The sequence below is a fragment of the Mus caroli genome, unplaced genomic scaffold (genome assembly GCF_978045245.1).
Source record: "Mus caroli unplaced genomic scaffold, Mus_caroli_1 scaffold_14, whole genome shotgun sequence".
Lineage (NCBI taxonomy): Eukaryota > Metazoa > Chordata > Mammalia > Rodentia > Muridae > Mus > Mus caroli.
In genome coordinates this window covers 101,860,299-101,875,634 of record NW_028227269.1, presented here as the reverse complement: position 1 = coordinate 101,875,634, position 15,336 = coordinate 101,860,299, and the positions used below count along the sequence as shown (strand labels likewise).

At 49.5% G+C, this 15,336-nt stretch overlaps 1 protein-coding gene across 1 annotated transcript; it reads left to right on the top strand.

The window, feature by feature from the left end:
• The first annotated feature begins 5,286 nt into the window (after positions 1-5,286).
• On the top strand, positions 5,287-14,984 carry Serpina11 (serpin family A member 11). The gene is made up of 5 exons (XM_021179399.2): positions 5,287-5,358; positions 8,754-9,405; positions 10,474-10,747; positions 12,264-12,411; positions 14,689-14,984. Exons 2-5 carry the CDS (start codon positions 8,754-8,756, stop codon positions 14,890-14,892), a joined length of 1,278 nt encoding a protein of 425 aa, XP_021035058.1. The 5' UTR covers positions 5,287-5,358; the 3' UTR covers positions 14,893-14,984.
• The last annotated feature ends 352 nt before the right edge of the window (positions 14,985-15,336 follow it).

Below are 15,336 nucleotides of genomic sequence, written 5' to 3'. Positions count from 1 at the left end.
TGGCATATCCTGAAAACCACACTGAATGCCCCCCGGGGCCCTGGAGGTAGAGGCAGCTCCCTGCCTTCACCTCCACTGTCTCTTCAGCCCCGCCCCCACTGCCAGGTGTCCTGTGCAGGCTCCTGGCCACTTCATTTCACAGCACTGGCAAGTCCCCTGCAACCTTTAGCAAAGCTCAGGTTCCTTTTCTGAAGGCACTGGTGTCCCCCATCCCCACCTCCCACCCCCCACCCCCCACCCTCCACTCCCATCCCAAAATGCTGGATTTACCAGGCTGTTACATAGGGAAAAAAAAAAAAATCAAACCAGAGAGATGTATGCAGGCTTACAGAAGAAAGTTGGGTGGCAGCGCCCTCTGCTGGGCAGCAAGCAAAGTGCAGGTTGGAGGGCTGGAATGTTGTTTGTGAGGTGTGAATGGGAAAACCTTGTCCCCATGGGCTGGTCCATGAGTTCAAAATCATCGGTAGCAGAACACCAAGATTGACTAAGCTTGGCATGACTGTCCTACCAAATTTGACTAACAGGTATTCTAAAGGCAGATAGAGCTAATAGAAATCAGGATGACATCATCTCCAAAAGGCATCTCAGTGAACAGTCAAACAATAGATTCCCAGTACTGAACCCAGAGTACCAGGCTCTAGGCTGTTCATGCAGTTCCAGAGTCACTTGTCCGATGTCTCTAGCTGTGATGGTCAGGATTGACTGTCAGCTCTACAGAGAGCATTCGTTACTCTCGCCTTTGTGTCTACGTATGCAGTGCGACCAGCTGCCTCAAGCTCCGGCCACCGAGACTTCTCTGCACTGTACCCTTTGCTTTCTTACGCTGGTTTTTCCAGGTTGTTTATTGGTCAGGACCACAAGACGAGTAACTATTATTCTAGCCAGCCTCAAGCTCCAGCCACCGAGACTTCTCTGCACTGTACCCTTTGCTTTCTTACGCTGGTTTTTCCAGGTTGTTTATTGGTCAGGACCACAAGACGAGTAACTATTATTCTAGCCAAGCTCTATGTCCTACACATCAGACATCTCCTCGATGAGCCGTCCTTCTTTGTTTAAACCTTTTGCTGTCCCCACTTCCTGTATATTCTGCTTGAGCAGGGTGTGCAGAACATGGTCTCTTCTGTGTTAACCAGCCTTCAGGATGCAGAGCTGAGCTGGCTCCGTGGCAGCTACCAAAGCAGCTTAGAATGTAAATAAAACAATGGCTGCCCATTCCTGTCTGTGTAGGAATATTTTAAATATTGTAAACCATGCGGGGTACCCTGGCTAGGGCACGGGGCATTCGGAATTTCTAAGTGGATGTTGAATCAATCTGCAGGCCTTGAACTGAACTGAGTACCTACTATGCGCAGAAACAGTCCTGAGGCTGGGGTGTGGTCAAGAATCACTCCCACATTGTGGAGTTTACAGTGAGGTAGGAGGAAAGGGGAAGAGTTAACACTTGCTGAGACGAAGGCTGCTCACATGGGCTGAAAGCACTTGTGTAAATACCAGCATTGGGAAGACCACCGCGTGCACCGTTATGGCTTCAGCTTGTGTCTCTGTCCTACAGGGCACAAGACACCGGTAAGAGCTGCTTCTGGGGTCTGACACTGGGGACCTCATGAGCAAGATAGTACCCAGCATGCAGGCAAGATGCAGAAGGGACCAAGCTCAGGAAAAAGGGCTACAGTTCAGGCTCTTTGAGACAGAATGGAAAGGCAGCCCTGCCCCATGTCGACTGTGCATCCTTTAGGACTCTGTTTAATCTCCATGTGCTTTGTCCCTACTCTAAAGAGCCCACACCTCACCCCACCCAGCCCCATGTCATCAAGTTGCCCAATGAGCAAGCACACTGAGAATGCTAAGGAAGACTGGTCCCAGATCACCAGTGCTCAGGGAGCACTGTCCATGTACTGGTGCGCTTACGGAGGCTTTTGTCTAGAAGATGGGGAGCAAGGATGGTTCTGATAAGCTGGGAGCTGTGGAGAACAGTGGGCATTTATGCAGACTGTCTTCCACCCACCTCCCCACACCCCACACTCCCATTCTCAGAGGCACCCATGACACCTGATACCCACCATCTACCATCCTTCCTGGAGCTAAGAATGGGCTACAGAAGAGCCTGCTCAATGGTGTGAGCTTGCTTCCGGGTGATAGCACGCCTCTTCTCTGCAGCCTGAAGGAGCCCACATATAATGGCAACATCACTTGCTTTGTGATAGCTGTGAAGATTGGCGTGATAACATGAAGCAGGCATTTGGCCCAGGACCTAACGTGTGGGGTGGCCAGTGTTCAAAATCATAAGCCACTTGTTCAGAACTGGCCTATTCATCACATTTCCTTTCTCTGCTGTTGTGGTTAGCCATACCATACTGACAGAGAGTGGGGGTCTCTTTTACTATTAATAAGGTCTGTTCTTAGACAACTTTATCCATGTATGCAATGCATTCTGGTTACTCTCTCCTGCCTTCTCACAGCCCCTTCTCTTCCTTACAAGTATTTCTCCATAATTACTAGTTTTTGTTTTGTTTCATATTTCATGGAGTTTAAATAAAGCCATCTGTGTGACCCTGCCTGGTACTCTCAGCAGTGGGTACTTAGCTGGGTCACATGTCACCTCCTCTTCCAGAATCTGTTCATTACCAATTGGTCATCAATGTGACGAAGTAAGTTTCTGTGTAGCAAATGTGTGTATCTGCAGCACACCCATGTGCCTGCCCTGTGCCAACACAACAGGCACCAGCACCAACTGTGTGGGTTATTGCCACAAAGATCCCACAGACCAAAAGCATTCTGCAAGCCAGCTTGAGAAGAGTGTGATGACACACTGTGTTACAAGCATGCCCAGAGTAAGTGACACAGCCTGGGGCAGAGATAGATGGAGGGGGTGGTTTTCTGAAGTAGGCACTGGCGTCTGTCTGAGAAGCAGAAGGGGCGGGAATGTTATTCTAGGCAGGAGACAGAGTGTGCAGGAAAGAAACGGGGCTCTTTTGCTTATCAGCAGTTGTTTGGGGTGGGGCAAGAGCAGAGTTTCAGGGGTGGGAGGTGAGGTATGAGCTTGGCAGAGCAGTGACATCCTGTGAGCATCTGGGAAAAACAGGCTCTCTGGAGACTGCCAAAGGGGAGCCGAACACAGTTCAGAACGGAGAACAGGTGGGCATTGCCAGGCCTGCAGTCAACGTAAGGGAGAGATGAGGTTAGTGCTGCCAGGGCTGGGATCCAGTGCTCCAGGGCAGGTTCTGTCACAGGCAGAGATGCTTGATCATCAATAAAAACCCAAGGCTTTGCTGGTCTAGCCAGTGTGAGGTGCCTGTGTTGGGGGTAGACCCCACAAGTGAGCAGTCTAGAGAACCAGGCAGCCAAGCAGGACTCAAAGCGGCCATTCGGGGAGCTGGGAGTCCATACCTGCCCTTGGTTCTAGGAAGTGGTCGATGAGTGGAGGGGAGATTCCTGGGAAAGAGAGAAGAGAGGCTTATTAGTGGGTGCAGCCAATTCTGTCATACTGACTGCCAGGATACCCAGAAAGTCAAACTACCAGGAAGTTACATGCGTTGAGCACCTCTGGCACACTCTGTCATGTGTCGTCTCCACTCTCTCTGAGGGCAACCTGCAAAACAAAGGTATTTGCCCCTTACAGAACAGGAAGTGGATCTCAAAAAGAGGGAACAGCCTTTTGAGTGGTGTCATGGTGGTGTCGTAGGAAGCAAAGCTTTACTCTCAAAGCATACAGTGCTGAGGCTCGGCTGGAAAAGACAGTACCAGAGTCCTCAATAAGCTCCAGTGAGGGGACACCAGAGCCTGGTCCCAGGTGAGGGCACATGGGCACGTGGCCTCGCCTCCCCACAGCTCAGGCCTGACTCCACCTCTCCCACACCGTGTCTTCTGCTCCCCACAGGACCCTGCATACAGCCAGGGTGGGAAAAGAGACAGAGGGCAAATGTCCATTCTCAGTTTCCCTGTTGAAATCCAGGTGGCCAGGCGTGGCACAAGCACGTCCACCCACTCAGCTGTTTGCAGGTTCTGTGTGGCAGGAACTTGAGAGCATCTCCAGCTCTCTCCCTGAGAGAGAGGGTCTGAAGAGATATTCAAGATGAAGAGAGGAGCTGAAAGTTACCAGCTGTCTCCTTTTTAACGTTACAATGTTATTAGTTTTATTGAGCTGTCTCCTTTTTAACGTTACAATGTTATTAGTCTTATCAGATCAAGACACGAGTTCAGTAAGAAAGCTTACAAGGGGGCTGGAGGGTGTAGCTGAATTGGTCAAGTGCAGCCCTGGAAACCTGAGGTCAGATTCCCACCGTGCAGGTTAAATGCTAGATGTGGTGGTGCGTGCTTGCAATCTCACTGGGAAAGCAGCGATCCCTGGGGTTTTTTGGGCAGTCAGCATCGTCCAACTAGTGAAGCCTAGGACCTAGTGTAAGACCCTGCCTCATAAAACAAGGTGGATAGCTCCTGAGGAATGACACCCTCTGGGTCTGCCCTCTGTCCTCCACATGAACCTGGCACCCCCTCCCCTCAACACACTCACACTTACAAGCAAGAATACAAAGTCACCTCTGTCTCATCAAGGTGCCATCATCTCTTAAACAAAATAAACCTTGGCATCAGGTGTGTGTGTGTGTGTTGTTGTTGTTGTTGTTGTTGTTGTGTATGTGTTTGTGTGTGTGTGTGTGTGTGTGTGTGTGTGTGTGTGTGTTCACAAGAGTACAGGTCCTCTGAGAGTCCAGAGAAGGATGTCAGATCTCCTGGAGCTGGAGTTACAGGCAGTTGTGAGTCACTCGATGTGGGTGCTGGGAACCAAACTCAGGTCCTTTAAAAAGGCAGTATGTGTTTTCTGCTCCTGAGCCATGGCTCCAGTGCCCACTACCTAGTCTTTCAACACTCACTAACTTTCTCTCCAGCACCTTCCACCATCTACACAGGTTAGACTTAATGTGCCCAGGAAATGATGGGATGCTTGGTATGGTGGCAACAGCTCAGAGAGTGACTTGAGAGCAAGTCACTTGGTGTCGTGCTTCTCTCTGTGAAGTACTGGGGGCCACACTTCCTCGAGGACTCACTGGATCCTGGTTCCTACAAAACTCCTGTTTACATGCAGCATCTCAAACACTCCCTGACCCCCATCACCACCAACGGCACAACACCCTCAGACAGAATGGGGCACAAGTCACTTGCTTGTTTGTGGGACCAGCAGCCAGGACATACACTGTAAAAAAAAAAAAAAAGTCCTATTTATCCTATTTGCTTTCCAGTCAGTTCCAGGAACTGACCTGACCAATATCGACCAGTCTGCTGTTATGGTCTTCCAACACTATCACCCTGTGGGCAGGAGGCATTACGGGACTGTGGAGCTGGGCCCACCTGGGTGACTTCTCTGTGAGTATGCCCTGTACCCAAAATGAAGGTGGGCTATCTATCTGTCTGTCTGTCTGACTGACTGTCTACCTACCTATCTACCTACCTACCCTACCTACCATCAGCTTTAGAGGGAGAGACAGGGACAATGAGTCCTGCCTCTAAATCTTGAAACTACAGGTTTTCAGGCACCATATCTGGAAAATTCAGCCGTAGGGAATCTTGATATATGAGCTGCCAATAATCCTGGCAAACCAACACAAAAACAGCTGGAAGCTAAGTGACACCTTTACCAGGAACTCAGTTATGGCAACAAGCCCATGCACAGAAGCCCAGGTCTGGAGCTGAGCCCTGTCAATTCTAAGCTGCAGTTTCCCTGTGTACACAGCTGGGTTAGAAGTCTCTGTGACTCGAGGGTCTCAGGAGCATTAGTTTAAAGGACAGACAGCAAACTGTCCCAGCATCGGAAGAGGACTGTGGCTTTGGCATTTCCATGGCTTCCAGGTGTTTGAGTCGCAGGTGGGAAGCAGCAGTAACACAACCATCGCTTACCCGGGATGCCACGCCCATCGATGCTCGCTCTCCCCCACGCATTTGTAAACACCTCCATCTGCAGGCCAGTGATGCAATGTGCCCGATGTACCCAGAACTTAAACAAACACTTAGAAACAAGAAGGTTAGAACTCAGCCACGGGCTTCTGCTTTTTCTCCGAGAATCTGCCTGGGGACAGAGTTAAGTGCACTAGATCTCCAGTACACCCAGCCTAGGTAGAAATGGGACAAAGTCTCCTGTAGTGTTTTTCTTACTTGCTGGTACTTTGCAAGTTAGACTTCATAAATCACAAGAGAGGAGTGACATTGCCACATGGATTTTGCAAACGGAGGCCCTGTGTTGCAGAGATAGTATCACACACTGTGTAACAGCAGAGCCCCCAGTTCAAGCCCAGACCAGCCTGGCTACAGTTCAGTCTTCCTTGGAAACCACATCCTTCTGCGAGTCACCTTGGGATGTGGGGTAGCAGGGTCAGGAAGGTGCCGAGATCAATGGTCACGAGTGGCTCCCTCAAATTTTCTGCCCTTACTTTCTTTACCAGGGCAGACCAATTACTCAACATCATTATTCAACCATCATTCCACGTCTTCCTCTGGTCTTTCCATCTAAGGAAAGTCCCAAGCATAACACACTGTTGTTAAGCTCCGTACATGGAGCTGGTGCTGGAGGGAGGACCTGACCCTAGGAGATGCCAGCCTTACTTTAGCCAGCAAGTTGCTCTCACCTTTTGCAAACATGTGGCGCCTGTAATCTGGTTGAGCACCCGGGGGCCGTGTTCCATCTGCCTCTCCCCTCCTTTCGCTCCAGCAGGTGACACTGAGCCAAAGGCCACCATATGAGCAAAATGCACAGAATGTGTTGATCATGGTGTGGATGCTTTCAGGACAAACTAGGAACAAAGATCAGCGTGTAGCCGCTGTGTCATTAAAAGGTAGAAGGGCTGGTTTGAAGGAATGCAGGAAGGTCTCAGGGTCCAGAAGACTCCAGGCTGAAGAAGGGTAGGGGCAGTATGTCCTCTGCAGGACTGTGGGGGTGAGGGACACCTGTGAGGGAAAAGAAGGAAGTGGAGCAAAGTGGGGTGAGCCTTGCTTTGTTCACCCTGTAGGCTCTGCCCCTCCACCGCTGCCCTCACCTTGCCCTTCTTGCTCCTACCTCTCCATGAACCCTGTCAAGGTGACCAACGGCTATTCTGACACATCTCATAACTTAAATTAGAACATAAGACACTTGGCACTTGCATGAAGGGGGTTGCCTCTGCACAAAGGAGCAGGGGTTTAAACAGAAGTTCTTTGCCTTGCACTTCTGGAAACTGGAAGTCTAACATTACCATCAAGGTGATAGTTGTGCCCTTCAGAGACTGTGCAGGAGAACCTATTCCAGGCCCCTCCCTGACCCCTGATTGCTATAACCTTCAGAATTGTGTGGTTTGCACTGGGGTCTCATCTCTGCCTGCATCTTCCCCAGGATCCTCCCGGGATACTTCTCAGAAATCCAAGTCCCTTCTTTTAATGACACTAGTCATGCAGGGTTAAGGCCCCACTTAAATGACCCCATCTTACGTACTTATATCTGTAATGTCTTCATTTATAAGCAAAGCAGCATTATGAGGTTTTAGGTGCTGGGAGCTAGGCAAATGAATTTGTACAGGCAAAACTCAATTAGTAATAGATGTTTTCCAAGCCCCTGCATCCTTACACACAGGTGTTTCTGTCTCTGCACACAGTGTAGGTGGCACCCCTGCATCCTTACACATGGGTGTTTCTGTCTTGGCACAGAGTAGGTGGTTTTCATGGAGTGGAGCTGTGGAAATGGAGCCCATCCCTCCTTCAGCTCTTCTTCCAGGAACCATCAGTCCTCTTCCTTCTGAGGCTGCCCTCATCCCCTCATCGCTGTGGGCTTGATTGCTGATCCAAGCTAATGTAAACCTCAGGTGCATGGCCTCTCCCTGGATGTCACCTCCACCATGCCCTAAACCAGTGACTCTCAGCCTATGGGCTGCAACCACAGGCTTGGTGGGGGCTCACACATCCGATATCCTGCATACCAAACATTTACATTACAATTCATAGCAGCAGCACTATTACAGCTATGAAGTAGCAATGAAATAATGTTACAGTTGGGGGTCACCACAACATGAAGAACTGCATGAAAGGGCCACAGCATTGGGAAGGTTGAGAACCACTACCCTAAACTCTGAAACTCTTGGGGTTGTGTTAATTTCTTTAACCCACAAGATACTCAGTGTCTGGCACACCTTTAGATATTATATATAATTGCAAAAACAACTGGATCCAGAAGAATGCAAAAAATAAATAAATAAAAATAAGATGGAAGGAAAGAGGGAGAGAAGAAAAAAGGAATGAAAGATGGAGCAAGAGAAGAGAATGAACAGGGGAAAAGAGGGAGAGGGGAACAGGAGAGAATGGGGGAAAGGAAGAGACAGGGGGGATGAAGGAGAGACAGGGGGGAGGAAGGAGGGAGGGAGGGAAGGAAGAGGAAGAGAGGAGGAGGGCGTAGGAAAGGAAGAGAGAGAAGGAAGGAGGGAAGGAGGGAGTGGAGGAGGGAGGGAAGGAAGGAGGGAGGAACAGAAGGAAATATGGGAGGAGAAGGGAGGAGAGGAAGGAGGGAGGGAGGAGTAGAAGGAGGGGAGGGAGGAGGGAGGGAGGGAGGGAAGGAAGGAAGGAGGAAGGCTGGACTGAAGGATCTATTTTTCCAGCTGGAATCCCAGTTGCACACACATACACCCCTCCCCTTCCCTTGTTCTCTGCAGTAAGGGATTAGGTACAGATGGTGGCTTTAATGTAAGATCAGGGGGCAATGGTGTCATCTACCAAGAAGACCAATGTGTTACTCATCTTTTCAGATGATGGGGCCAGTGTGGCTGTGGCTGTGGCTGCTGGTAGCCGAGGTCCTGCTTCCTGTCCGTTGTCAGCCATTTTCTGCCCATGGAGATAAGAGTCTGGGGGCACCTCAACCAGCCAGCCACCAGTCCCTGGAGCCAGCACCCGCCTATCACAAGGTCACACCCACCATTACGAATTTTGCTTTGCGTCTATACAAGCAACTAGCAGAGGAAGTAGCAGGGAACATCCTCTTCTCCCCCGTGAGCCTCTCCAGCAGCCTGGCTCTGCTGTCTCTTGGAGCACATGCTGACACCCAGACTCAAATTCTGGAGAGCCTGGGCTTCAACCTCACAGAGACCCCAGCAGCTGACGTCCACCAGGGTTTCCAGAGCCTCCTGCACACTCTTGACCTCCCCAGCCCCAAACTGGAACTGAAACTGGGACATTCCCTGTTCCTAGACAGACAGCTGAAGCCTCACCAACGCTTTCTGGACAGTGCCAAGGAACTGTATGGAGCTCTGGCCTTTTCTGCCAACTTCACAGAAGCAGCTGCCACAGGGCAGCAGATCAATGACCTAGTGAGGAAGCAGACCTATGGGCAGGTGGTGGGCTGTCTCCCGGAGTTCAGCCATGACACTCTCATGGTTCTCTTGAACTACATCTTCTTCAAAGGTGAGTCTTCTCAGACAGAAATATGGCCCTCTCTGTAAGTAAAGGGCCTGCCAGGTGTGGATAAGACAGTTCCTTAAGCTTGTGGAGCTCATATCTCCTGTGGAAGTAGCAAAAGAGAAAAGACAGTTCAGAGGGACGGTGTAGATATGGATCACAAAAGTCTCAGCAGAGACCCTGGCCTGGGTGTAAGAGTCGACTTTCCAGAAAGTGTGTATCTATTCAGTGTGGAGGCACATCCCTCCACTCCTAGAGGCCGAGGTAGGAATATTTATTACAAGTTGATATCAGCCTGGATTGCATAGAGAGATTGTGACTCGAATGAATGAATGAATGAATGAATGAATGAATGAGAGAGGGGGTGGGGAGGCTAAGGAGATGGCTTCTCTTGCCTCAGCTTCCTGAGGGCTGACTTTGCAGGTGTGGGCCACCATGCCAGCTTGAAGCTCTTTGCAGACACTAAAGCATCTGGTCAGAGAGGGTGGACCTCACATTCCCACATAACCTGAGCTGTGCCGTCCGAATCAGGCTGCCAGTCCCAGCTTTATGGCTCTAGAAATCAGACTGCTTCAATCAACTCATGCCTACCACCTTACTAAGAATTACATGCTTCTTATTCATTCCTGATGACTTAAGTGACAGTGCTTTAGGGGCTCAGTAGTTATGACCACTGGTTGCTCTTCCAGAGGGCCTGGATTCAATTTGTGACAACTGTGTATAACTCCCTATCCAAGGGATATGGTGCCCTCTTCTGGCCCCCTTGGGTACTGCACATACATGGTACGTAGACTTACAAAATAAAAATAAAATTTTCTTTAAAATAATAAAAATTATACCTTGTGGGAAGGCAGAAGCACCCTGTGTGTGTTTTGTAGATAAATTCTCTCAGTTCAGCATAACCATAGGTCACTTGGCCCAGGGAATTGCTCTCGTGCCTCCTAGCTTTGGGCCCTGATATTTAAGACACTCCAGATGATGTCATCTTTCTGCATGACCTTGTGGATGTCTCCCCGAGTTGCTCTCTTGCCTATGTGCTCATGGTTCCGTGGCTTTTTTTTTTTTTACCCTCAGCCAAGTGGAAGCATCCCTTTGATCGCTACCAGACCCGGAAGCAGGAGAGCTTCTCCCTGGACCAGAGGACGCCGCTCCGAATTCCCATGATGCGACAGAAGGAAATGCACAGGTTCCTGTATGACCAGGAGGCGTCATGCACTGTCCTCCAGATCGAGTACAGTGGCACCGCCTTGCTGCTGCTGGTCCTCCCTGACCCTGGGAAGATGAAGCAGGTAGAGGCTGCCCTCCAGCCAGAGACGCTGAGAAGGTGGGGCCAGCGGTTCCTGCCCAGGTAGGTGCCCCAAGGTGCTGCCTGGTCTTGCTTAAGAGCTGGGGCAAGTCTGTTCAGCTTTAGCCCCAAGCACCCATCTCCTGGATTTGCGCACTATCTCACCCTTGACTTCACAGATGTCTTCTTGTCTTTGGGCTGCAGATTTCCTCAACCCTTAAAACAAAGATATGCTACCTACTTCGTGGGGGTGTGGGGCACGAGGAGAGCCAGTATCTGAGTACTTAAACTAGTATTAAAATATAAGTGCTTTCTAGGTTGTCTTTTCATCCCTTCTTAGGGTCTTTTCCTCTTACTTCCTTCTTTTTCATAATAATTTAGTATCATGAGGTAGCTAAGTCTGCTAATAATAATAATAAATAATAATAATAATACAAGAACAATTACTAAAGATGACCAAGTCTCCTGGAATCTGGAGGAAGGAGCTGATGCAGAGGCTATAGTTGGGTACTGCTTACTGGCTTGCTTCCCATGGCTTTCTCAGCATCTTTTCTTATAGAACTCCAGACCACCAGGCCAGGGATGGTACCACCCACTGTGAGCTGGCTGTGATAAATGTAGTATGAACTGAATGGTCTACAAGTGGGCTATTCCCAAGAGTGTTGGTTATTAAGGGAGCCCTGACAATTAGCAAATAAATAAAGGGAAAACATAGTAGCCTCAGTGAGATGAGGTAGATTTACTCTGAGTTAAAAGAAATTTCTGCATTCATCCAAGGGGACATGAGAGTCTGATGGTGAGAACGGAGAGGCAGGCCTTAGGTTCAGACGCCACAGCCCTCTCTCTGGGTCAGCGGTTCTCAACCTTCCTAATGCTATGGCCTTTTAATACAGTTCCTCATGTTGTGGTGACCCCCAAACATAGAATTATTTTTGTTGCTACTTCATGACTGTAATTTTGCTACTGCTATGAATTAAAATGTAAATATTTTCAGAGATAGAGGTTTATCAATGGGATGGTGCACAGGTTAAGAATCTCTTCTCTAGGTGCTTGCAGCAACACCAGGGGGTGGGCATCTCCCTGGGGCATCTGTCTGCCTTTTTCTAAGAAAGGCTCAGGCAGGTGGAGCAGGGTGATGGTGGCTTGCACTGGGACGGTGTCGATGAATGGCTATAAGGTACAGTTGGGAAACTGAGCCCGAAGCACCTGCAGATGACTCAGATGTGGGGGTGGGATAAACAAACAGTATTTACTCAACCTGATACCCCGTGCTTCTAATTAGTGGCGCCTTGCGAAACTCTGGCTAGTGCCTGGCACCTCGAAAGCTCTCCACAAACACAGGGAAGATAACACAGACAGCTTTGTCTGCCAGGAAACTTCTCAGATCCAGCCATGAGTCACATGAGGTCTATGTGGAGGGAGGTTTGGGTGGGTGTAGGTAGTGGGATATTCTACCACAGCAAACCGTGTCACAGGAAGACTAATCATCCCACAGGCTGGGATACCCTGCTCTCGCTCACAGCCCAGGCGGTCAGCAGCCAGGGCCCAGGCAAGCCCTTTTCTCTGGTTCTCTGTCTAGTCTGTTGGATTTGCACCTGCCAAGGTTTTCGATTTCCGCAACCTACAACCTGGACGAGATCCTGCCCCTCATTGGTCTCGGCAACCTGTTCGACATGGGAGCTGACCTATCAGGAATTATGGGGCAACTCAACAAAACTGTCTCCAGGGTAAGGTGGGGGACGTGAACTTGGGGACGAGGGATATTTTTCTTCCAACATGAAGTACATTAAAAAAAAACAAACAAACAAAAAAAAAAAACAAGATCCCCAGTCCTTTCCCTAGACTGACTTTTCAACACAGTCTTTACAGATTTTATTCATGAGCAACTCCATTTCCATCCCCCCTTCCCTAGATCTGCACTAGGGAGGCAGGGATGTAGGGTTCTGTAGAATGCTTGAGGTTATTCACAGAGCCTGAATTATGCCAGGTGAGGGGTAGCAGTCTTTTATTCCAAATAATTCCCCTTTGGGCATCGGGAGCTCTATCTGTCTTTATTATAGTTATAGAAAGTGATAGAGTGGCAAGGAGAGGTGGCCCAGCGGTTAAGAGCACTAACTGCTCTTCCAGAGGTCCTGAGTTCAAATCCCAGCAACCACATGGTGGCTCACAACCATCTGAATGAGGTCTGATGCCCTCTTCTGGGGTATCTGAAGACAGCTACAGTGTACTTACATATAATAAATAAATAAACCTTTGGGCCCGAGCAAGCAGGGCCGGAGAGAAAAGAAAAAGTGTCTGAAGACAGCTACAGTGTACTTACATATAATAAATGAATCTTAAAAAGAAAAGTAATAGAGCATAGACAGGTGGTGTAGCTGTCAGCGTTGCTATGGTAACAAACCTCCCCCCTACATCCCAGTACATTAGCACAACAGAGGCTTATTGTGAGAATCCCTTCCCAGAGGAGATGGAAATAATGTCACCTATTCTCCAGTAGGTCCTACAACAAACCAAAGTAAAATGTCATGTGGGGAGCCACTGAGCCTTTTAGGCAAGGATGAAGGGTTACTGGCAGGAGAATAGGTGACCCCAAGTCAGCTTACATGAAAAAAATCTTCACTCAGCTTAGATAAGAGCCCTTCTTCTGTCAACCTCGACCCACGTGTAAATAGAGCAGAATTGTGTACAGATGGCTGAGAGGACCTGCTGGAATCTCAGATGAGGAGCTGGACGGCTCTCTTCCTCCCTCCATCTGTGACGGAGTGTCAACACTCAGCCATCCCAATTCTGACAGGCACGTGTAGGCAGGAACAAATGGTCTGATAAAGGTGGTAGCAGCTTTGCTCGGAGGACTGAGCTCTACGAGGCCTATCTCTTGCAGACAGTGCATTCACAAAGCAGCCTGCTGTGTAACACTGGCTACAGATCTGTTCCTTGTGCGTTCTTCCAGGAGGGAAAAGAAAGGGAAAATCCTTCTCTCAGAGGAGAAGAGGGAGACAGGAGAAATATACAGTGGCTTGTAACCTTTCCATCCCCCACAGGCCTACAGTGGCTCACAGCCACTGCCTAAGAGCAGGTCCCCTGTTCAGTCAATGGTTAGAGGCTGTGTTCCCTCTTGATGCAAGACAGCACAAGCCTCATGGGATGGACAAGCATTTGTAATCCTCTAACGGGAACTATAGTCTTCCCCAGGAAAGTGGTCCAGGCTCTTCCTAGAGCCTAGCTTGCCTCTTTTTCTTAGGTCAGAGATGTCCCTTGTCAATAGTCTTTGTTAGGGCCTTACAAGGAATGGACTCTGTCTTGTATTTAGCTCTTAACCCTCCAACAGAGAGCTAAATGCACACCCAAGGAAACAGGGATGTAGACTTGTGTCTGAGCGTGTGTGTATATAAGGTATGCCCGTATGTGCATGGGAGGGTGTATGTGTATGTGTGTGTGCATGTGAGCCTGTGTGGTGGACAAGAAGAAAATGATAGACTTCAAAGAATGTTCTGCAGTGACCTTGCCTGCCTTGGCTATCTTTCACAGACCTTTTCGGAGGTAAAATAACTCAAGACTATTTTCCCCACTTCTTTTAAAGTCACAGAGTCCTTTCTTGCAAAGAAGTTGTGAAATGAGACCTTTAATATTCTATGCTTAGGGCAATGTGGGGCTCAATTCTACCTAGCACATTAGGGCCTGCTTTCGGCCACAAGCCATTTTGAAGATGAGAAGCCAGAGAGAATTAAGAAAGAGTAAGTGAAGTTCCCTGTGGACCTATATGCCAGGAAATGCTCTGCGAGGTGGCTGCTGGGTTTGAGTCTGCATGGCACTTAGCTCCTCAGTGGGGCTGAGGCCACCAGGTGTCCGGGTACTCAGCTGTGGGAGGTGACATATATAAGTTGGGGTTGTTTCGTAGGCAGGGTGGACCCAAGGGGCCCTGAGACATTGTCCAAGGCTTGGGGAAGGTGACCTCTGCCCTCAGAACCATGAATGAGTGCTGACTCTGTCCTCTTCTCTCCCAGGTGTCACACAAGGCCATAGTGGACATGAACGAGAAGGGAACTGAGGCCGCAGCTGCCTCTGGCCTCCTGTCCCAGCCCCCAGCCTTGAACATGACATCAGCCCCACAGGCCCACTTTAACAGGCCTTTCCTGCTTCTGCTCTGGGAGGTGACCACCCAGAGTCTGCTCTTCTTGGGGAAAATGGTCAACCCAGCTGCTGGGTAATTGTGGTGGGGAAACCACAGGAAGGCTAGCCCAACCTGCACGGCAGGACCCCTGTGCTGCAGTTCTAATAAATCTGAATTTGGCTGTGCAAAGTCCCTTGAGCCATGCTCGCAGGAGGGCAATGTCCAGGGCAGCTTCACAACCCTGCCACCTGCGTTGCAGATGTCTGCTAAATAGCCTTAGGGTGAGGGATATGGGAAAACGCACCAAGGACACAAGGGAATGAGCAAGCCAGGTGACATCCTCCTGCCGTGTTACCTTGAGGTGAGGGGAGGCTGGATCTGGGGCTGACGGGGGCTTCAAACCACGTGCTGTGAAGCAAAGGGGTGTGAGAAGGGACAAATTTCACCATCCATCTAAAGCATGAGAGGCAGAATTGAAGAGGCAGACAAGGAGCCTCAGAGGCAAGGGGTGTCCCAAGGGTGAATAAGGCCAGGAGGATGG

Excerpts from the sequence above, each read along its gene's own strand:
- Serpina11 (XM_021179399.2), top strand. The coding sequence starts at position 8,754 with ATGATGGGGCCAGTGTGGCTGTGGCTGTGGCTGCTGGTAGCCGAGGTC. Across the intron at positions 9,406-10,473 it reads GAACTACATCTTCTTCAAAG|CCAAGTGGAAGCATCCCTTT; the intron begins GTGAGTCTTCTC and ends TTTTACCCTCAG. Across the intron at positions 12,412-14,688 it reads TCAACAAAACTGTCTCCAGG|GTGTCACACAAGGCCATAGT; the intron begins GTAAGGTGGGGG and ends CTTCTCTCCCAG.